General features: G+C 58.2%; 4 protein-coding genes across 8 annotated transcripts; 3 read left to right on the top strand and 1 right to left on the bottom strand.

Moving 5' to 3' along the window:
* Window positions 1-931: 931 nt before the first annotated feature.
* On the top strand, window positions 932-3,009 carry ODF3B (outer dense fiber of sperm tails 3B). The gene is made up of 6 exons (XM_047866005.1): window positions 932-1,531; window positions 1,707-1,910; window positions 2,184-2,288; window positions 2,435-2,556; window positions 2,666-2,809; window positions 2,929-3,009. The coding sequence occupies exons 1-6, from the start codon at window positions 1,423-1,425 to the stop codon at window positions 3,007-3,009; spliced, it is 765 nt and encodes a 254-aa protein (XP_047721961.1). The 5' UTR covers window positions 932-1,422.
* Window positions 3,010-3,414: 405 nt separating this feature from the next.
* TYMP (thymidine phosphorylase) lies at window positions 3,415-6,545 on the top strand. Its single transcript, XM_053447934.1, is given in 6 exon segments — window positions 3,415-3,449; window positions 3,573-3,699; window positions 3,903-4,029; window positions 4,032-4,102; window positions 4,613-4,717; window positions 5,968-6,545. Coding segments are annotated over 6 exon segments (789 nt in total). The 3' UTR covers window positions 6,292-6,545.
* A 475-nt stretch (window positions 6,546-7,020) lies between these two features.
* LOC125169988 (protein SCO2 homolog, mitochondrial) lies at window positions 7,021-9,031 on the top strand. Of its 3 annotated transcripts, XM_047866003.1 has the most exons (3): window positions 7,021-7,204; window positions 7,289-7,466; window positions 8,190-9,031. In XM_047866003.1, the coding sequence occupies exon 3, from the start codon at window positions 8,203-8,205 to the stop codon at window positions 9,001-9,003; it is 801 nt and encodes a 266-aa protein (XP_047721959.1). In that variant the 5' UTR covers window positions 7,021-7,204; window positions 7,289-7,466; window positions 8,190-8,202; the 3' UTR covers window positions 9,004-9,031. The 3 variants fall into 3 exon arrangements, with proteins under 3 accessions (XP_047721959.1, XP_047721957.1, XP_047721960.1); XM_047866001.1 differs by having other exon boundaries at window positions 7,021-7,466; XM_047866004.1 differs by lacking the exons at window positions 7,021-7,204; window positions 7,289-7,466 and adding an exon at window positions 7,478-7,652.
* A 101-nt stretch (window positions 9,032-9,132) lies between these two features.
* Window positions 9,133-21,821, bottom strand: NCAPH2 (non-SMC condensin II complex subunit H2). Of its 3 annotated transcripts, none has more exons than XM_047865998.1 (20): window positions 21,581-21,821; window positions 16,492-16,593; window positions 13,849-13,904; window positions 13,672-13,756; window positions 13,526-13,594; window positions 13,321-13,400; window positions 13,095-13,228; window positions 12,708-12,788; window positions 12,125-12,255; window positions 11,443-11,505; window positions 11,046-11,112; window positions 10,754-10,861; window positions 10,605-10,658; window positions 10,398-10,468; window positions 10,222-10,315; window positions 10,063-10,131; window positions 9,896-9,951; window positions 9,714-9,815; window positions 9,467-9,616; window positions 9,133-9,401 (listed from the first exon to the last, which is right to left on the bottom strand). In XM_047865998.1, the coding sequence occupies exons 1-20, from the start codon at window positions 21,686-21,688 to the stop codon at window positions 9,261-9,263; spliced, it is 1,821 nt and encodes a 606-aa protein (XP_047721954.1). In that variant the 5' UTR covers window positions 21,689-21,821; the 3' UTR covers window positions 9,133-9,260. The 3 variants fall into 3 exon arrangements, with proteins under 3 accessions (XP_047721954.1, XP_047721955.1, XP_047721956.1); XM_047865999.1 differs by having other exon boundaries at window positions 9,896-9,948; XM_047866000.1 differs by lacking the exon at window positions 11,443-11,505.
* Window positions 21,822-21,916: the final 95 nt, after the last annotated feature.

Genomic DNA, 21,916 nt, shown 5'->3' with positions numbered 1-21,916 from the left:
TTATTTTAAAATTCTCTTTAGACAAGGCACCCTCTACCTGCCTCTCCCTTTCGGCCCTCAGGTCCCCCCTGGAGGGCCCAGACGCGCAGCTCCCAGCAATCCCCAGCTTGCCTCACGTTCCATGCCACACTGGGCTCAGAGCTCCCTTGGCAAAGACCAGAATTCCCACAAGCCACTGGGCCCTCCTTCTCATCCCCTGCCCCCTTCCGAGAGTAGGCAGGTGACTGGCAGAGCTGGGTAAAATGGACACATTCTTTTCATTTCCTTCATTGCTTTTTTTTTTTTCTGTTTGTAAGATAAACACTAAGTTTCTTTACTTAAATTTTTCCTTCATTAATAATGAAGTTATTTAGGGGCACCTGGGTGGCTCAGTCAGTTAAGCATCTGACTCTTGGTTTCAGCTCAGGTCATGATCTCGGGGTTCTTGGGTTCAAGCCCCACATCGGTTCTGTATTGACAGTGCAGAGCCTGCTTGGGATTCTCTCTCTCTCCCTCTCTCTCTGCCCATGCCCTGATAGCACTCTCTCTCAAAATAAATAAACTTTAAAAAATAATGAAAACGTATAGCCTAAATAGAGTTATTTAAGGCTATACGTTTTCCACTGAACACAGCTGTAGCTCTGTCCTGTAGAGTTGGGTATGAGGGATCTACCTTTGCAATGTTTTCTACATAACGTGTAACTTCACATTTGAGTTTCTCTTTGATCCAGTGGTTTTTAAATGAGAATTTGTCAGGGCGCCGTACACTTCTGGAATGGGGGCACTGAAGCCCAGCGAAGAGCCAGGCCAGTGCTCTGGCGCAAGGCCCTGCCTGCAGGGCGGCGGCACCGGCGACGACTCCGCGGAGAAGCCTCCAGGGCGGGGTTGCGGGGGGCGGAGCCAGGTTGGGGTAAGGGGCGGTGAGCCCCGTTGCCAGGAGGCGGAACCTGGACACAATGGGGTCTGAGAGTCGGGCCGGGAGGGGGCAGGCATCCGGGCACCCCACCTTGCCTTCCCCGCCGGGAGCCACAAGAGCAGGTTAGTGCATCAACTCTGGAGCACCCTCTGGGCACCAGGTTCCCCACGTCGCCTCCTCGCCCCAGTGTCTTGGCCGGATGCCCCTAAAATATCCCAGCCCCCCAGAACCCCAGGGAATTCCTTCCCCCCAGGATTGAGTCCAAACTTGGCGCGCTCACACACCCCTACTGGACTCACTTTGGGGGCTTGAAGCTCCGGCCCGGCCCCCCGCCGCCCCCCGCCGAGCCGGGAAAGCTCCGGTTTGTTTTCCCGGCGCCCGGGATACAGGATGGGCCCCACCCCCGGAGTCGGGAGGAGCTGGAGCGGAGAAGCGCGTTCGGCGCGAGTCCTGGGTGGAGGGGCCGGGGCCGCCACCTTCTGTCCACAGGTGCCGCGGGCCGTAAGCTCACCCCACCCTCGCGCGCCATGGGCTCGGACGTCTGGGTCGGCCCTTGGCGGCCGCACCGGCCCCGCGGCCCCATCGCAGCGCTCTACAGAGGCCCGGGGCCCAAGTACATGCTGCCACCGAACACCGGTACCGGCGTCGGGCGGGGGGTGGAGGGGCTACCGAGGCCTGTGCCGCCAAGGGGACGCCTTAACCCGGCTGCAGGGTGGAAGGGAGGGAAGTCTGTTGGAGGGAGGGATACGGTGCGCTGTGCCCGGGGCGGGGAGCAGCGGGGGCCCGCGGTGACGCTGGGACGCTCCTTCAGGCTACATCCTGCACGACCCGTCGCGGCCCCGCGCCCCGGCGTTCTCCTTCGGCGCTCGCCTCCCCACGCAGCAGACTTCGTGCGGCCCCGGGCCCGGCCACCTGATTCCAGCTCGTATGACCGTGCGCGGCCCCGACGGCACCCCCGCCTACTCCATCTACGGCCGTCCGCGCCACGCAGCGCCCTTCCTCACTCCGGGACCCGGTCAGGACCCCTGGGACCCCGGGCTCCCCAGGGCAGAGCCGCCTCCGGGAAGGCCCACCCGGGAACCCCCTACCTGTGCCCCGACGCCCCCTCCCCGTGTACCCTAACACTCCAAAATCGGTACCTCCACATCTGGATCTCAACCCCAAGCCCCACCGGGCTTTGACAAACCGTGGCTCGGATTCACCTCAGTCCCAGGACCCCCAACCCGGGTCCCCACCAGGCCCCCAACCCGGTCCCGGTCCCGGCCCACACCCCCGGTCCGCCCCGCAGGCAGGTACTTCCCAGAACGAGCTGGGAACGCGACGTACCCCAGTGCGCCTCGGCACACCATCGCCCCCCGAAACTGGGGCATCCACGCGGAGCCGCAGACCCCAGGTGAGACCAGAAAGGCCTATTCCAGCACCGTGGACCTTCCTATCCCTGACGGGGAACCACTCTCCAGGCTGCGGCGGGGAGACCCTGGCCTGGCCAGGAAGACTCACCCCCGCCCCAGACCCCACCCCTTGCTGGCTCCTCCCCAGGCCCCGGGGCCTACACTGTGCCCTCGCTCTTGGGTCCGCGTGTCATCGGTAAAGTCTCGGCCCCAACTTACTCCATCTATGGCCGCAGCGCAGTGGGCAGCTGCTTCGAGGACCTCAGCAAGGTGGGAGAGGGGCTGCGGGACACGGCGCAGCGCGGGGTGCACCCGGCGGGCCACAGAGGGTCAGGAAGCAAGAGGTGAAGGCCAGTGCGCCCCCGCTGCCCTCCCACAGACCCCGGGTCCCTGCGCCTACCACGTGGTGAACACTGGGATCTACAAGCCTCGGGCCCCTCAGTTCTCGATGCTGGCGCGGAATTCACTCCCCCAGGACAACACCCTGAATCCGGGACCCGCAGCCTACAACGTGGACCAAGGGGTCTGGAGTCCCGGGTCAAGGGTCAGGGGACAGGGAAGGAGGGTCGGAGTCCCGGGGTTCCCCGGCGCGGAGCTGGACGCCTCGCCCCGCGAGGTCAGCGCCGTCTCCTGGGTCCGCAGCACCGCAAGCCCGGCGGCTGGAGCTTCGGGATCCGGCACTCGGACCACCTGGCCCGGGTCCTGACCTACGCGGATGACTGACCCGCTGGGCGGGCGTGGCCCCACAAACGTTTGCTTAAAGCCTCCCGAGCCAGCAGCGTGTCCGCCCCTGTGTGTTCGCGGCGGGCGCGCGGGGCGCGGGGCGTGCGCGGCGGGACGCTGGGGTCCACGGGTCCCCGGAGCTCCGCGGACCTTCCTGATTGGCCGAGACAGAAGGGCCTGGGGCGACCATTGGCCGAGAGTCCCGCCTGTCCGGGAGGCTCCGCCCACCCGCCGTCCTGTGGCCGCGGGACGGCAAACCGCACCCGCCCGGAGTCTGGAGCAGGATAGGTGAGGGCCGCGGTACCGGACAGGTACAGGCCGGGGTCAGGCTGTGAGGCCGACGAGTAGGAGCCAGACACGGAGACACGCACACGGGCACCACAGACACGGTACAGAGGGGCGGACATGAGAGGGAGAGACCGGGATCAGGGTCGGGACAGGTGCACCTGCTGCAGACACCCGGACACAGGGCGGCCGCAGGTTCCGGCGGTCTCGCACCCCGCAGGCTCGGAGCGATGGCGTCCTAGGGACCCACGGCCCAGGGGCGCCTGGTGACCTTTCAGGGGGAGGGAGCTCAAGCAACTCCCGGGTCTGACCCGCCTGAAGAGAGACGAAAGCCCCCTGAGCTAGGGGGACCTGCGGGGCTTCGTGCGCGCTGTGTTGGGGAGGGCGCAGGGCGCGCAAATCGGTGCGTGGGAACTTTTGGGCACCCCTAACCCTGAGGTCAGCCCGAGACCGCTTTCCCCTGGGGACGCCACAACTGTCCTGGGGACAGTGCCCCAGCACTGTCAGTGACCTCAAGATAACCCACCGCTGTGAGAACACCACACCCACCCACCCCCACCCCCACCCACCCGTGATGGCTACACCACCACCGTATTCCATGCCTAGAGGCCGTGCTAGTGGCCATGCCACTGGGAGGCATAGATCTGAAGAAGAAAGTGGTGCTGACCCAGGCCCTGGCCAAGTCTGGACAGCAGCTGGAGCTGCCAGAGCCCTTATGCCTGCAACTCATGAACAAGATTCTACAAGGGGAGTGGGTGACAAGGTCAGCCTGGACCTGGTACCTACCCGGCTGGCTATAGGCTACAAGGTTAGAAGATGCCTCCTCTCCAGACCAGAACGTCTGACCTCAAAGAGGTCAGTTAGCAGCCTACAGGCAATCTCCAACTTCAAGCCTGGCCTAGACAAAGTCCCCCAAAGATGGGGTCCAGGCTTCTCACCCCCAGGATGGAATTTAGGTTCCCCCCACCCCATCAGCCCCCCATAACAGGACCAAGTTCTCCAGCTCCCCCTTGGGTACCCCACTCAGGACTCCCAAGGGAAGAGCTGGGTACTCCTCTCTCTTGGTTCCCCAGACTTGTGCTCCTAGGGGTAGGTACTAGCCTCCTCCTCGTCACTCCCCATACCAAATCAAAACAATTTCTTTTCCATTCCCTCTCCAACAGCTGCACATACAACTACTTACTAAATGCTTAACTCCAGCTGAAGCCCTAACCAGGGAAAGTGAGAGAGAATGGTGGAGGTAGAGGAGGAGCAGGTGTGCAGGTGTACTCAGCATCCCTGCCCAGCAGGTACCAATGACCAACGGATGTGGTTTGAGGTACCCTGGTGGGGAAGGGAGGGGTGGGGCCGGGGAGGAAGCCCCGCCAATAAACTGGAGTCTATTCCTGGATTCACCCTCATCCAGAGTTAAGAGCAGGTACAGGTGGGCCACTGGTCATTGATCTAGGTTCTTGATGGTAATATTGGCCAGAATCTCTGAAGAATCACTGATAGGTCATTAATCAGGGTCACTAATGAGGATATTGATCAAAGTTATTTTTGGGTCACTGATGGTCATTGAACTTTGGTCACATCATCAGTGAAACCTTGATTGGAGTCATTAATAGGGACTTGATAACAATCACCATTGGGCTCTCTGATCAATCCTTAATGGGCCACAGGACATTGGTCATTATACCTGATGGGTCAGCCAGTCATTAATGAGGAATTACCAGAATTGTTCAGAAGTTTCTGGTCATGGTCTTGGACACCTGTCATGGTTGCTGATGAATCCTTGATCAGGGTCAGTGAAGGGGGTCCCTGGAAGTCCTGATGCAAGGTAGTCTGGCCAGATGTAAGGGCTGCTGGAGGGAGTGGGCGCAGTCCTATGGGTCAGGGCAAGAAGCTGGTTCCTGTGGATGGACTCCTGTATGAAGCCAGAGTGAGTGTCAGTCTCCATCGACACCCTGCTAGTCATCACAGGTAACCTGACCTCAGACTCCAGGTCTACTTCCTGCATGTTAAAGACCCCTGACCTCTGACCCACACAGTCAGGGTCCTCTCATCAGGAGACCATGGGACTTCCCCCAATCACTGGTGATCTGAATAGACCCCAGGGTCAGCGTACCATCACAAGATCCCTGACCACCAACTCAGAAAGGTGACCTGACTGATGCACAACCCACCAAGCCCGTTGCAGGTACAACAGGGGACTTGATCCTCAACACTCAGGGTCCCTAAACCCTCATGACTGACCCAAGAGTCAGTATACCCCTGTGAGAAATAAGCCCACCGACCCACTCGAAGGAAGGACACGGAGACTCAGAGCACAGTGAAGCCAGGCTCTAATCAACGTTCTTGCAAGAGCGGTGTCTAAGGGACAGGCACACTCAGGGCGGTTATGGCAGGCAGTTTATCTCCTAGCGTGAAGTCCCTCCCCTTGTTCTTCATTGGTGAGTACTACAGGGGTTACAGCCTTCCCCAGAGGTCGCCTCTGCCCACGGAAGGCACAAAGTAGTCTGGCTGGAACAAATGTACATTCCCTGAGGTGAGGCAGACTTCAGTTCTTTGGTGCACGCTAACTGCAAAGCCCAAGAAAATAAGGCCGCAAAAGGAGAGGGGAAGAACCAGGAAGTGAAGTGCCTAAGGGTTTGGGACTCCGGCGGGGGAGAGGTTCATACATATTTCCAATAGGTTATAAACCTATTCTTAAGTAGACAGCACAACTTTTATTTGGTGTTTCTGAAAATGAATCATCTCACTTCTCACACGCCACATCTCCGAAAAAGCTCCAGACCCCTCTGCGTCACCACCCCCTCCATCCTCAGTCAGAAGATGGTGGACAACCCATCCCCTCCGGTGGTGGACTTGAAGTATTCCCTAGTCACACCCAGCAGCTGCCAAGAGTCCTGGGGAGCACCTGTGCCTGCTGGAGTTCGTGTGTCCTATGTGAATCCCAGTGTGGCTGTGGCCTGTTTGGGTAGGTCTTCTAACGTGAGCTCAACTTCCCCTGCATGACTCTGGCAGTCTGGTCCCATGTGCCTCTTGGGAGCTGGAGGACCGCCCGGCCCAGGGGCGCTTCGAGTGGATGCCCGGGAGCAGAGCCTGGACCTGGGCCTGGCTCCAGGCCTATGCTCCCGGACCCCCGCGCCCGGAGGAGGAGCTGCACGTGCCCGTGGACAGTGGGCGCCGGGAGACCTCCGTCCCTCCCCACCAACCCAGGCCCCTTCCCTTCTCCGAGTTCCCATCCCCTTTCCTTCCCCGAGCCCGGATTCTCACCCCTGGCCCCCTGCCTCCGGCCGGCACCGCGCCAACTCATCCGGGCGCAGCCACGCGAGGCATCCACTCCGGCGGGAGGTGGAAGCTGAACTGTAGGTCGGCGTGGGTCGGAGGCTGGCCCTGCAGGGGTCGTCGTGCCCTCGGACCGCGCGCCCTTCGCCACCTCCTCGTCCTTTGCCGACCTCTTCCCGCCGCCGCCCGCGCGCGCCGATCGACACACTGCGGAACAGACCGCCGCGGCGAAACCGCAGGAAGGCCGGCGAGACCGAGAGGAAGTGGGGGAAGTGGCTCCGAGGGAAGCCGGGCCGCCGCGGGACGGAGGGCGAAGGGGCGGGGCCAGGGAGACGCCCCGCCCAACTCTGCGCTGGGCCCGCCACCTTTTGCGCACGCGCGCAGAGAAGCAAGGACTGGGGAGGGGGACGTTCACGCTTGTCTGCGCGTGCGCCATGCCCATGAGCGTGCGCGCTGGCGTTGAGCGCACCGGTAGCGCAGGAATCTGTCGGCTCCGCTAGTGCAGCGTGGTTGAGTCTACAGCGGTGACGAGCTCTGGCAGAGCGGGGCTGTCCCCTGAGTCGCGGTACTTACGCCGGGTTCCGAGGAGACTGGGTCGTGCTCGGTGTGTGGCTCGGTGTCCAGCTTTCTGACCTTACAGGTGCGCGTCCGGGAGGGCGCCCTGGAGGTGGGGCTCCCAGAAAAAAGGGGCCCAGGAAGGCCACAGGCTGCCTTCGCTTGCCAGGCACATCGCGTGCACTGCTTAGAGCGCGCATGTAAAGAAGGAAGCTGGTGGAGAGAGGCTGTGGGACGTGCCAAAGGTCATCCAGCCCAGCGCGCAACCCCAGGAACCATCCGGAAGTGGGCGGAGACCAGAAGTCTGGGAATCCTCGGGAGGGTCTTCTCAGCAGCTGAACGAACAGGTGAGGGGGAGTCTCAAGGCCTCCACTTAGCAAATTTACAGGAGCTCCTGTGAGAAGGACACGGCGGACACCGAAGTTGGTGTCAGGATCCTGGCTGTGAAGGGCGGTGGGGACGCTCGTGACCAGTGGAAACCTCATTCCTCTCGGGGTGAGAGCACCAGGAAAGCTCGGCCTGGAGCGGCGTCGGTGGGTACTTGCCCGGGCTCCTTGTGGGCGGACCGGCATGGGTGCACAGGGCTGCTGCTGAGCGCGGGGGGAGGGGGCACAGAGTTAAAGTGGTGAAAGGCTGGCAGGCCGCAGGAGGGCCAGAGGAGCCCATCTTTGGGGGTTAAAGGCAGAGACTCGGCCACCTCCTTTCAAGAAATGGGTTTATTGCAAAACGACACACATGCTCTGGAGCCCAGGCAAGGCATGCACTTGGAATGCTTCCCATCAGCTGACCCGGTGAGGTGTGGAGTGCTTCCCGGGGCCATAGAGCTGCAGGCACAGGACCAGGGTGGGAGGAGACAGACTGAGCCTCTCCAGCTAAAGGACAGGAGTGACAAGCATGGGCATTTGAGAACACCTTTCATAGGTGAGGCAGTCCTGAGCACTAGGTGAGCAGCTGTGAGCTGCCGTGCAGCCTTGGTCCTTCAGACGGTGGCAAGTCTCCCCAGAGCCAACGGGGGCTGACCCAGGAGGCGGAGGCAACCGCAGGCTCCTGACACCTGTGCTCTTTCCTAGGAGCGTCAGGTCCATGCTGCTGCTGGTTCTGGCACCCAAGGCTTGGCACAGGCTCTCTCATCTGAAGCCCTCAGCCCTCGTTTGGACCCCGGGAGGCAAGGCCGGACATGTGAGGTGTCGGCTCCTGTCAAGGCAGGGCCCTGGAGACACGGGCAGGCAGAGCCGGCCCCAGGGCCCTGGGCTTGGAACTAGGCTGTTGATCACCGCCTTGTTTGGGGCTGGGCTGGGTGGGGCCTGGCTGGCTGCCAGGGCTGAGAAGGAGCAGCGGCGGCAGCAACAGCGGACAGAGGCCCTGCGCCAGGCGGCTGTGGGCCAGGGGGACTTCAGCCTGCTGGACCACCAGGGACGGGCTCGCTGCAAAGCCGACTTCCGGGGTCAGTGGGTGCTGATGTACTTTGGGTTCACTCACTGCCCCGACATCTGCCCAGAAGAGCTGGAGAAGTTGGTGCAGGTGGTACGGCAGCTGGAGGCTGAGCCCGGCCTGCCCCCGGTGCAGCCTGTCTTCATTACTGTGGACCCCGAGCGGGACACTGTCGCAGCCATGGCCCGCTACGTACAGGACTTCCACCCACGGTTGCTGGGCCTGACCGGTTCTGCTGAGCAGGTGGCCCAAGTGAGCCGCAGCTACCGCGTGTACTACAGCGCGGGCCCCAAGGACGAGGACCAGGATTACATCGTGGACCACTCCATTGCCATCTACCTGCTCAGCCCTGACGGCCTCTTCACAGACTACTACAGCCGGGCCAGATCAGCAGAGCAGATCGCAGACAGCGTGAGGCGCCACATGGCTGCCTTCCGCAGCGTCCTGCACTGAACCAGGTCATTAAAGAGGGTGTGATGGAGCTGTGTGCCTGTGGTCTGCGTCGTCGGTGGCCCCAGGAGGCCACGGCAGGGAAGCGCAGCCCTTTGCCTGCACAGCGCAGGAGTGTTTTTTAAGACTAAGTGGGATGGCAACACCATTTTATTGGGCTGGGCCAGCCAGGAAACAAGGGTCGAGTGAGCAGACACGATGCCCAGCACCCACGGGGGACGGAGCTCCAGAGCCCACCCGTCAGCGTCAAGGCTCCCCGCTCAAGGCTGGGCCATGGAGGGGGCAGCGTAAGTCTGGAAGCGCTTGTGGGCCCGCTGGTGGGTGAGTAGTCTCAGGGACATGGTGTCCACAGCTGCCTCCAGCCCCGGCTGCTGAGTGATCTCCACCGTGTGGTCGTTGGCCTACAGGGATAAGGTGTCAGCAGAGTCGGGGACCGCTTCCCTCCCAGGCTCCCCAGGCCACTCACCAGCTGCAGGGAGGCCAACATGGAGCGACACACCTCGAAGGCAGGTTGGCCAGCTACTAGCTCCGCAAAGGGACACCACTGGTTGAGCTGGCTGAACCTTGAGACCACCTGGTCCCCATAGGTGTGGATGTCAAAGGGCACGTGCTGTTCCTGCAAGAAAGAGGGGCAAGATCCCGGGGCAAAACCCAGGCAGGCGGCAGGGGAGTCCCTAGCTGTCAGTCAGGGCTTGGCCCAACCCCTCCCTCACCTGCTCCTGGAGCAGCGGCTGGATGGTGTCCTCCCAGTGCCTGATGCGCTCACTCAGCTCCGTCTCCTGCACGAACTTCTGAGACGTGGCGATAAAGAGCTCCTAGGGCGGGACCGGGAGCTGCCACCTTCTGTGCAGGAGCCCCGCACCCAGCGCCCCCACCTGCTCTGACTGGGACCTACCACATTCCTGCGGACCAGCTCCTCATAGCTCAGGGATGCCGGCACGGCCTCTGCTTCTGGGAAAGGGGCAGCTATGAGCTTCTGTGGCCACAGGCCACACCCCTTCCCCCCTCCACTGTCCTCAGGCGCCCCCCCGCCCCGGGCCAGCAGCTCACTCTCAGACCTACCCAGGTCTGCGGCTTCCCCAGGCTTTGCCTCCTGAGGCTCTGCATACTCCTCAGGCTCTAGAAAGTCATCTGTTGGCAGACAGAGAAGCCCAGGAGGAGGCAGGTTGGCTGGCAGCGGATGCTGAGCCCCCACCCCGGCCCATCCCAGTAGGCTCCCACCTGCCGCCCCCAGATCCTCCAGGGAACCCTCCAGGCGGTCCTCTTCCACAGGCCACAGCCCCTCCTCAGGCCTCGGCAGCCACCGCTCCGCCATCTGTGTGCAGACAGCATCTATGAGGCACACTGCTGTCTCCCACCTGGGACCACGCGGGCTCCAGACAGTGGCCAGTACTTGCCTCCCTCCTCTGCAGCTTCCGGAGGGTCTCCAGCTGCTCCCTCACGTGATTCCAGTACAGGACTTCCATGTCTACACACAAAGCCCTTGTAAGAGGGGCTCCCACGCCCTGCCCAGCCCCCCTCCCCAGTCCATCTAGAGCCTTGGGTGCCCCCAGGCCGAGGGGAGGCAGGCACTCAGCAGAGTGCGCACATGACCCTGACCTCACCTGCAAAGGACGGGCCCTTTCGCCGGGGCCTCCTGCTGTCAGCGTGCTCGGCATCTTCGAGAGAATTTGGTCAGTAGGAACCGAGCCAAGTCCCCGTGAGCTGCACGCGGACCCTCCTGCCCTGGCCCGGCCCCACCACACCCACTCACAAGCAGCCAGGTACCACTGGTGGAAGTCCTGCAGCTTGGCGACACCCTTCCTCTTGCGCTTCTGTCCTGGAACCTCCTCCACACAGGGGGGCACAGAGTAGGGCCTACCTGGGGGCAAATGGCTACGTCTCAGTGCACAACTAAAGGCCCTGGGGCGGATGATGGCACCCACAAGCCCGAGGAGCAAGTGCAGACCGCACTAGGCAGCACAGCCCCCACCCTCATCTACCACTAGTGCTCCGGAGAACCCGGCCACAGGTGCCCGAGTGAAGGTGTCCCTCCACCCAATTACCTTTCTTGAAGGGCTTGGCGTCCAGGGAGTCAAAGGGGTCCAGGCTCTGCCAGGGGTCTGGGGTCTCCTGAGCAAAGAGTACAAGCAGACCCTGGGGTGGGAGCAGGGGATGTGCATCTTCCCCCCCAGAAGTCCAGACACAGAGAAGGGCTGGCCACATTCAATCCAGGACCCAAGGGTGACCCACCAGAGAGAGAGGTTCCCCAGAGCAGCAGAAGAGGGGATTCGATTTCTGGGGCAAGGAAGATTCCTTGCAAGAGCGAGCCAGCACAAAGGGCCTCCAGCTAGGAGCCCAGGCATCCGGAGCTCTGAAAGCTAGCAGGAGTGAGGGGCGGGCAGCAGAGCCCCAAAGCACATCCTCCTTGCCGGGGAGGGTCTGAGCCCCACTAACCCTCACCTTCAGCAGGGACATAGGCTCCCGTCGCTCCCGCAGCACACACCTGCTGGGCTGGGCAGCACTCTGCAAAGAAACAGCCCCAGGGATGCCTCTCCCCTCCTCCACCCAAGGCTGGGGCACCCCAGTAGTCTGCTCTAGGGTCGGACACCAAGAACCCTGCAGAAGGACCCTCTTAAGGAAAACAAACACTCTAGGAAAAATTTTAGAACACACAAACTAGTAAACTAGTAAAATGGGGTACTGTTTTTTTCCTTTAAAAAATAGCAAAAAAGAAAAAAAAAGACTGCAATAAACATCCATGTATGTACCAATCAAAATTAACAAATATTAACGTTTTTCCTGTATGTATCAGGATTTTTGTTCTAATGAAAAGATTTTGGAGCTCCAGGCAGGAACACAAAGCCAACCCTCGGGGGTGGAAGGGGCAGCGACAGCCTCCAAAGCCCATCCCCTCCCACCAGCCCGATCTCGGGAGTCAGCCTGGGAGACCAGCTGCCATGCTAGGTGGTAGCATGACCACGGGGCTCAGACCCTTGAACCCTAGGCCACCTCTCTAAGGAGCAGCAGCCATTCTGATCGGAAAGAGGAAAGATGTAGAAGGCACCACCCGAAAGGGCAAAGCCCCCGGGCCCGCCTATCCCACCGGAGTGTGGGGCCTTCGCAGGCCTCGCAGGGCCCCCACCTGCTGCGGGCTCCTGGGCTCCTGGGGCTCTGGAGGGACGTCGGGGGCCATGGGCTCAGGGAGCTCCACTGCCCCATCTGCGTCCTCATCCTCCTCACCACCTCCAGGCAGCGGGCCTTCCGGAGAGGTACCTGGGCCGGGGAGCAAGAGACCGGTCAGCCCCGAGAAGCCCAAGGCCAGACAGCAGATGGGAGGCTGGCCTTGGCCAACACCCCGGAGAGCCTGCAAGGCCGAGTCCCTCACTCAGCCCCACCCGTTAGACCCGGAGTGGTATGACCACGCCTCTCGCCATGCCACGGTTTCATTTGGCTCGTTTTACCAGTTTTCCTCCTGAAAGGCTGCCGTCCATGTGTGCCCAGGGCGAGGTCCAAACCTCACGGGCCCGAGAACGGCCCGAGGGCAGTCACGAGACCAAGACGGCGCAGTGAGGCCAAGGTGGGGAGGGAGGCCTAGGTCCAGGGGCAAAGAAGCCAGGCTTCGTTGCTCCCCACACCTCACCCCTGGGGCGGCGGAGCGTGGCCCCACGCAGAGCCCCATCTCCCCACCCCAACCCCGCAAGTCCACCGTGGTGCTCTCTTCTCACCTGGCTCCTGGGAGGCGCTGAGCGCGGGGACGGAACTGCACACACAGACTTCCATTGGCTGCTCCTCAGCCCCCTCAGCCTCTGCGAAAGATGGGGGACGGGACAGGGTCAGCCCAGCCCCTCCCTCCAGGAGGCCCCTCCCAGGGGCCCAGCAGAGCCAGGGCAGGGGAAGGAGAGCAGAGACCCGTCACAGGACTCGGGCACCCCGGGGCCGAGCCAGCTACGGGCAAAGAGGGGGCAGAGGGGATGTGGCCTGGCAGACCTATCCTCACAGCAGGTACCCGGGGAGGGAGGCAGGACCAGAGCTGGCAGGCACAGGGGACCCGACAAGGGGTCCAGCCCAGAAGTCCCTTCCTTCCCACCCGGCCCCCACATCCAAGCCCTCACCCTTCTGGTTCCTTGGCAGCAGTGTCTCCGTTGGGGATATGCCCACCGGCTCCAACATGAAGGCTCCTCTGGGGTGGGCGGTGCATGTGTTCATCCTAAAATCCTTCCGGCTGGCCAGGACCTCCCCCTGACAGCTGTGCTGGCAGAAACACAGCCACTGCAGAGACCCTTCCCAAGCAGCCCTCGCCCCTTATCTGATTCCCCTCAGCCAAGCTGAGGCCAGTACCTGTACAGGGGGCTAACATTCTTCTCCATCTCATCAGGGGCCACAAGGGCCATGGGCAGGAGAGGGACGATGAGGATCTCCTGCGTGGAGGCCAAGAGTGGGTGAGCCACAGGCCCCGCGGGCTCCATGTGGGAAACCGTATGGGAGGACACCTTCCAACACCCCCATCAGCTAAAGGCAGCCCCACAGAGGGAGGGGGACTCACACGGGGAGGCAGGTCGTTCCTCAGATCCACATTAGCACGGGACTCAGGGAGGTCATCCAGCGACAGGAACTGTGGGGAGACACAGCTCAGGAGCAGCGCCTGGCAAGTGCACAGCAGGCAGTGGCCACGCACCCGATAGATCTCACCTGGTCGTCCGCCTCCTGGGGGGCCTCGGAACTGGCGTCCCCATCCGCCCCCTGTTCCCGCACCGAGGACAGCTGCTTGGCCCGCCTGAGAAAGAATCAGTGCATGGGTGTCTGGGAGGCTGCAGGCAGGGCAGACACTCAGGCCTCCACCTGCTGGCTCAGACCACCAGTACTCACTTCTTGCCAGAGATGAAATCGAGAGCCTGGTAGACCAGCGAGTACAGGTACTCCACCTGGTGACCAGAAGCAGACGGTGAGGATGCGGAAAGGAGCAGCCTACCAGAGACGCAGAGACGAGCGTGTGCACAGAGAAGCCCACCGTCCCCTCGAAACCCTCCGGCACAAGTCCCGCCCACGTGGCTGCTAGAGTGGCCTCTCCAATCACACGAGCACGTCTTATCGGTTGTGGTTCTCTCCTCGTCCTCCGTCCCCACGCTGCATGCAGCCACAGGAACGGCCGTCGTCACCCAGCTCTGACCGTCTTCAGTCCCTGCACGCCGGCCTGCGTGCGGCCCCCCGGCCCGTCGCCGTGCTGCTCCTGTCCGACACCCACAGCAGCTCCTTCCCGCCCCGCCCGCAGGCTCGGGCCACCACCGCCCCATCTCCGGAAGCCCGTGAGTCCCTGCCTGCCCCGTCACAGGGTAACGGTCAGGATTTCCGAGGCTGACCAGCAGGGCGTGTGTGTACCACCTCTGGGTCTTTCCCTCTGGGATGACACCACCCCAGAGCACACGCAACCCCTCTTCTTGGCCCTGCCTTTTTTTTTTTTTTTTTTTTTTTTATGCAACAAACGTTCATTGCGCTTCTCTTATGTACGGGGCTCTGCACTAGACACTGGACACAATGGTGAGCACAAGAGGTGGTGCCCCCTCATCACAGGGGCCCCATTTATTAGGACCAATAAGCACTACCCGTTTCAAGTGTTTGTTCACATACAGAATTGTGTTCGTGCTTCTTCCCGTCTAGTCTGTCTGAATTAGGTGTCACTGCTGTTCCCGTTTTATAGTAGAATAAACCGAGAGAAAGTCGCCTGGATCAGGGGTAGGTCTGGGATTTGTACCCAGGGATGCATGATTCTCACTGCCACTAGCCACGTGTGAGTCAACCAATTTGAAATTCAAGTTCACTGAAAGTCAGTAAAACTCAGAATTGCTCAGTCACACCGGCCACCTTTCGAGGCCTCCGTCGTCACGTGTGGCAAGTACTTACCGTCTTTGACAGCACAGGTCACAGACCATGTCCATCATTTCAGGAAGTCCTGCTGGGCAGTGCTCGTCTAGAGCTCGCACTCCCCCCCACCTCCCAGACTTCGTCAACGTTTCACTACACTTGCTTTACCACACTTCTCTCCGTCTGTCACCTCACGTTTTATGCTTTCAAAGTCACTTGCAGACATTCCTTCTCAGGACAAATACAGGATGTAGGAATCTGACGTAACCAGCGAAATCTTGAACTGTCTTAATAACTTATGGTGCCCAGAGATAAATCCGTGTCCTGTGCATTAGAACTGAATGTAGATGGCTCACTGCCCTTCTCTAGTTTGGACCCCATTATCAAGTTCCTTAACACAGTTCTGAACTCTTACCTTTTGTCTTCCTCCCACCCACTACACCGCCAATGCTGAGTCCGCTCAATTCTGAGCACTTTTCCGTGCTCCCCCCTAGGGGATGGCTACGCACTGCTGGAGGAAAAGGGCACAAACGTGCCCCTGCAGACATCAAGATGCGCGGACCGTCTGTGCCTTCTGTCAGTCTTTCGTTTGCATTCCCCTCAGCAAGCATTGTGAACTTTCACCAAATTTCCTACGTAGTAGCTGATTCTTAACAGCTGACTTATATTCTCCATTACGAAAACTGGGGCCCTTGGCAGTAACTCCCCAAATGCCTGTGTCCAACTTCTGCGGATCAATACTGACTTCCTCCTCCAGAATCCTGAGATGAGGTGCCTTTTCTTTTTTTCAAGGCAGGCTCGTCAATCCATGGTCCTGACCCATTCCTCAACTATCTCTTCTGGGATTCTGTTGCAGCCGCCGCCCCACCCCCACCCTTCAGCGCTGGCTGTCACTGATACCTGCCCCCTGCCCAGTTCTGATTTCACCAGTGCAGGTGGTGTCCAGGAGCTGGGCATGAGATGGACCACAGCCTGAACGGAGGACTGCTGCTTTCCTCGCTGTCCCCCCTTCCAGTGACCTCTCCCCCAAAGGGGTCACGCCATGTCTCCACACCTCTCCCCAGCCCACAGTCTGGTCCTTCTCTCCCTAAAACCCCTGGTGACCTTCCAGGATACCCACTGGACACCTGAAAACCTTTCCGGTGTGGGTCAATTCACTGAACTCAACATTTTGGGTCTTACGGTCTTCTTTCTTCCCCCTTAAAATTCTCTACTGCTCTGTCTTCCGGGACACTGTCTTGGTTTACCTTTCTCTCACTTTTCCTTCTTGTAGGCACTTCCTAAACACTGGTTTTCTCAGGATGCTCGCTTCATCCTGCTTTTCCTCTTATTCTACATGGGGTTCTGGACGATTGGACTACTGACAGTTTGGACTGGATCATTCTTTGCTGCATGGGGCTCTCCTGTGTACCACTGGATGTTTAGCATTAGCAGCAGGCCCTGCAGTTATAAATCCAAGACTGTTCCTCAGTTATAATTGTTCAATTATAAATCCAAGCTGTATTAAAAGGTGCTGAGGAAGAGGGACACAGGAGGTGCTGGCGAGGAAGGTAAGAGACAGGGGTGAGCCTGCCATCTGCCCCAGCAAGACAGTCAGGCTCAGTCCCACCAGACGCTGCAATGGCAAGAGCAGCAGCCAGATGGGCCCACCTTCTTACTGTAGACACAGGCAGAGCCCTGGATCAGCAGCGCTGCCTCAATGAAGTTCATGGTGGTTTTTCCTTCATCAAAAGAAATGCAGATCTGGTCCAGCTGCAAAACACAACACCAGGGCGTCGGGAAGCCGAAACCTGGGTACGCTTCTCCCCAAGAGCTCACCCAGCGCCCCTGCCTCCTCCCGGCACTCTGGCTCTGCTTGGAGTGAGGAGGCGGGCCTCTGTGATGTCTCCTACCTCCTGTAACCTCTCAGACCTACTAGTTTAGAAAAGGAAGGCCCCTGGAGTGTATCAGCCACAAACGGCCAGAGCTGCACGGGAGTCTCTCCCTGGAGACGCTCCGCACTGAGCCCATCTAAGTCAAGGCACAAGTTGGACAGAATCGGGCGGGAAGATCCCTCACCCTGCGAGAAGGAAAGGGGAACCTCAGGGGTGGGGAAGACAGAGACAGAACTCTGGGCCTCAATCCTTTGAGCAGAAACTAAGGAAACACAAGCGAGTCCCCCTCCTTCCTCTGCAACCCCTAACCTCCCGAGCCCCAGCTCCTACCACCCCTTGAATGTCAGTGTCCACGGACCACATGCCAACAAGTCCCAGACCCATCTGCGGCAACACTCTCCCCTAAGCTGCGGGACTGTGCTTAGAGCAACCCCAACACATCAATGTCCCCAAACTTTCTCTCTCCATGCTGAAGCCAGGGCTCCCCAGAACCTGGCCCCTCTCCTGCACGTCTCTCAGCAAACAGCACTTTGAAGCCCAACATGTTTTTTCAAGTTCTGCCTTTGCTTTCCACGTGCCTAGGACACCTGCCCCCAGCTGTGCCCCGTGTGAACCCAGCAGTGTGGCTCGGACGCCTGGCTCGACGCCAGGGACTTCTCCCTCCCTGTAGGGCAACTGCAGCCTTTACCTCACGGCCTGACGCTGGTGTCCAGTAAATGTCTCATGAACGAACCAAGTGCTGACATCAGAGCTAAGCCTGAAAGACACACTCCCCAGGCAGATGAAAGGAGAGGCCTTTTAGGAAGAGCAACCACTCCCACAAAGGCAGTTAGCTGACCCGGGAGTCCGCTATTTAGGAAAATGAGTATCACGCAAACATGGCCAAAGCACAGGGCGTGTTGGGGAGCAAGGTCAGACGTAAGACACTATGGAGAGGGAGTCTAGGAGGACACCACCCAGGGACCACCTCTACCAGTTCCTGAAGGATAGAGGGAGTTTTTCAGGTCAGTGAAACATGAGAGTCTGACAGAGTGCAAACATTCTGGAAATAAGTGAAGGGCTTTCCCTGAAAGGAGGGACTATGAAGCAGAGGGTAGCCGGGCCACCCAGGCCCTCTTCTTCTCAGCCTAGGCTGGCTCACCCACTCCCAGGACCTCACACTCCATCCACTTTCTAACAACTCCCAAATGCATGCTCCAGATTGAACCTCCCATCTAAGCCTAAATCCGTATGTCCAGCTGCCTTCTTCAAACACCATTTGGATGTCTTAACCAAAATTTGTATCGGACGGGCCCACACTGAACTCTCGATATCCCCCCCCCCCACCACCCGTCCAAAAACCCGCAAGTCTCAGCTCCTTCCTGTCTTCTCTCATTTTCCCCATTCAACCTATGCCAAGTTCCCTGCCAATTCCATGCTCCACTTCGACTAAACTGTCTGCTCCTCTCCACAGTGGCTGTGGCTCTTGCTCAGCCGGCCCCACCTCTCGCCCTGCCCTCGGCACTAACTGGGCTCTCCCCCCGCCTTCACTCCCTTCCAGCCTACTCTCGACAAGCCAGCGCTTGTCTGCAGACACAAGGCAGAATTACCTCACTCCACTCAGAACCCTAATGGCTTTCTGTCACTCTCAGGGAAAAAAACCCAAATCGCAAACAGAGCCTCGCAGGCTGACCAGCTTCCCTCTGCAGCTACGCACCCTCCCCTGCTCGCTGCACGGCAGTCACACAGGGCTACCTTTCCAGGTCCCCCATGGAGCCAAGCACTTTCCCACCTCACAACCTCAGAACCTATCTTCTCTCCACGTGGAACATTCTTCAGCTCATTTGACTAGGCAACTCCTTTCATCCCAAACAAAGTTCAGTCCCCCACATAAACTCTTCGTGGAGCCCTCAACTTTCTTTTGAACCTCTCATGTTTGTGATTGCACAAAGACACAGTGACGAGGACAGTGGCCTCTGCTCTGCCACCTATTAGGACTGTGAGCCTATCTCTTAACCTCCCTGTAGAACTAATGCCTGTTCCAACGACCCTGTGTCGTTACTTCCTCAGGATCCATTCTCCTACAAGGGTGAAGCAGGGACTACTGTTTGCTTGCCACTATTTTCTTAGGATTTCACATGATTCTTGGCATACAGCAGACACTCAACAACAAACAAAAAAAATAAATGGATGAAAGAGCCTGGGTGGCTCAGTCAGTTAAGTGTCCGACTCTCAGTTTCAGTTCAGGTCATGATCTCCCAGTTCCTGAGTTCGAGCCCCAAATGGTGCTCTGCGAGAGTAGCAACGTGATGTGTTTTAAAAAAGAACTTTCTGGTAGCTGCATGGAAAAGGAAAGGAGGAAAAAGACAAAACAAGAAGCAGGGAATCAGGACTTTAAAGGGCAGAGAAGGTCTGGAACAGCAAACAAAAGCAGGAAGGGAGCTGACCAAGCCAGGAAGTAGATCTACCAAGCATCCCCAGGCACCCTGACCAATGTGGAAACCTGAATTCACAGTAGCCCCACCCAGCACAACTCTCTGCATTTTCTCAGCAGTCCAGGTGTCCAAGCAGAGAAGGTAGATCAGTAGATCAAGCGTTCATCCAACAAACACTTATTCTATGCCCCCTACTATATGCAATGCCCCCTACTATATGCCGGGCATTCTATTATTATTATGCAAAGGGAACAGAGTATACACATGGTTCCTGCCCTAGCAGAGTTAAACAAGTGAACAAGTTAAAGAAGAGCTTGTGATAAACATCCTAAAGAACATAAGGTACTGTGACAACTATCTTAAACAGGCTGCTCACCTGACGTTTAACCTGAGACATAGAGGATAAGAGGTGGTTAATCATAAAAATAAATGGGTGAAGAATATTCCCCAGTGGGAACAGAAAATACCAAGACCCTCAGTCAGGAATGAGCTCCAGGGGCACCCGGCTGGCTCAGTCGGTAGAGCATGCAACTCCTCATCTCAGGGTCCTGAGATTGAGCCCAGGTTTGGTGTAGAGATAACTAAAAAATAATAATAAAATAAATAAAGTTCCTTATTAAAAAAAAAAAGGAGGGGAGGGCACCTGGCTGGCTCAGTCGGTGAGTGTCTGCTGTTAGCACAGAGCCTGCTTCGGATCCTCAGTGGCCCTCTCTCTCTGCCCCTTCCCTGCTGGTTCTCTATCTCAAATTAAATAAATAAACTTAAAAATAAATAAATAAGCCCCAGTGTTGTAGGTTGATTGGCTCTAAAGAACAGGTGGAGAGGAGCTCAAGACGAGGCTACAACGGTCAGCAAGGCCAGATTCGGAAAAGGAGGCTTGCGCTTCAGTCTTAGCACAGAAGCCTCTGAGGCGCCACTGCAGTCACACTTGCTACTGGATGGAGGGTGAATCGGATGGGGCCAAAAAAAGCTGTTACAGAGCCTAGGAAGGAAGGTTTTACATGAATCTGAGCCAGGTAGAAAACAGATGAATTCAAGGGAAATTCTGGTGGTGCCACTGACAGAATTCACCGAGTTTCACTAAAACAGCTTTTAGTTCTCACCTTTTGTTGAACAGGAGTGCTATTTAGCAAGATCAGGAAGACCGAGATTAGGGCAAAAAAATCTAAAGCTCCACTTTAATGTATTAAATCTGAGATGCTTGGGGCACCTGGGTGGCTCAGTTAAGTGTCTGACTCTCAGTTTCAGTTCAGGTCATGACCTCCCAGTTCCCGAGTTTGAGCCCCAAATGGTGCTCTGCACCGACAGCACAGAGCCTGCTTGGGTTCTCTCTCCCTCTCTCTCTGCCCCTACCCTGCTCTCAAAATAAGTAAACATTAAAAAAAAAAAAAAAAAAACCTGAGATGCTTCTGTGGAATGTCTAAGAGGAATGTCAAAGGTAAGCAGCTGGATATACAAAATAAATTCAGAAAAAAAGATCTGCTGGGGGGCCAGGGGGGGCTCAGTTGGTTGAGCATCTCATGGCATAATCCCAGGATCGTGTGACTGAGCAAAAAGTTAGGCTCCATGCTGAGTGTGGAGCCTGCCTAACATTCTTTCTCTTTCTCTCTCCCCCTCTGCTTTTCCCCCCACCTCGTGCTGTCTAAAAAGAAAAAAAAAAAAGAAAAAGAAAAAAGATCTGGGATGAAGACATAAATCTGAGAGTTGTCCTCATACAGATGATATTTAAAATCAGGGAAACAAGTGAGATTATTTAAGGGAGATACAGAAGATGGCCCAGGCCCTGCCCAGAGAAGCTAAACACTTAAATAGCAAAGAAATAGTAAGCAAATAACATGGGGAGAAAAAAATCAGAGCACGTAAATCTGTATCCAAAAAGGAGTGGTCAGCCCAACAAATGCTACTGAACTGAATAAGGTGACACTTCTAGCGTCCCTTGAATTTGCCAGGATAGACGTCACTGTTGATCGCAGTCCAAGTGAGCTGCAATGTGAAAGCGAAGTACAGAAATGGAGCAGACAGCACATTAACAAGGACTAGACTCATATGTCAAGTAAATAAAGACCAAATGCTGACGAGTAGAACATGACAGTAGCTTGAAACTGGTTTCAGAACCCAAGATAAGAAACTCTCTTTCACCGTGATCCAGCTGTCTCAAATACCCAAACACGCACATAAATTCTAGTCTATTCTGTTACATTACAGAAAAATGCTTGTCACCACCCATGAAATCCATTTCACGGCTCTGGAACAGGTAGCGACCTGTGATGACAACTCCAGGCTAATTTAATAAGGGATGACTTCCAGAGGCAGAGATGGATTTGGAAAAAAAGAAACGAGCCTGAGGACAGCGCCAGACGGACACAGACGAGGAGGCGGGGCGGGGCCGCCCAGCAGCCCCCCGCCCGCCGCCCCGCCCCGCCCCGCGCCACTCCCCGGGACGGCACTCACCTCCTCTAGATATTCTCCCAGCTGGGCCGCCACGTCCACCTCCCAGTTCTTAGTGAGGTCGCGGATGGGCTGCAGTAGATGGGCGAAGCGCGCCTCCACGTCCTCCATGTCCGGAAGGGGCCGGGGCGGCCCGGGGACCGCAGGGCCGTCTTCGAGGGGAGCCAGCGTCCTCAGCCCGCCACTAGTTCTGGCGCCATTTTGCTGTTCCCGCCCAGGGTAAGGACGTAGCGCGTGACGCCGCGCGCACATCTATGACGCACGCGGCCGCAGCGGGCGAGAGCGAACCCCGACGCCGCGCTGCAGGAGCGCGCCGGAAGGGCCGCAGTTGGTGCTGGA

Source organism: Prionailurus viverrinus, chromosome B4 (genome assembly GCF_022837055.1).
Source record: "Prionailurus viverrinus isolate Anna chromosome B4, UM_Priviv_1.0, whole genome shotgun sequence".
Taxonomy (NCBI): Eukaryota; Metazoa; Chordata; class Mammalia; order Carnivora; family Felidae; genus Prionailurus; species Prionailurus viverrinus.
Note: the sequence above shows the minus strand (reverse complement) of the source record. Positions and strands in the feature narration are given on the sequence as shown.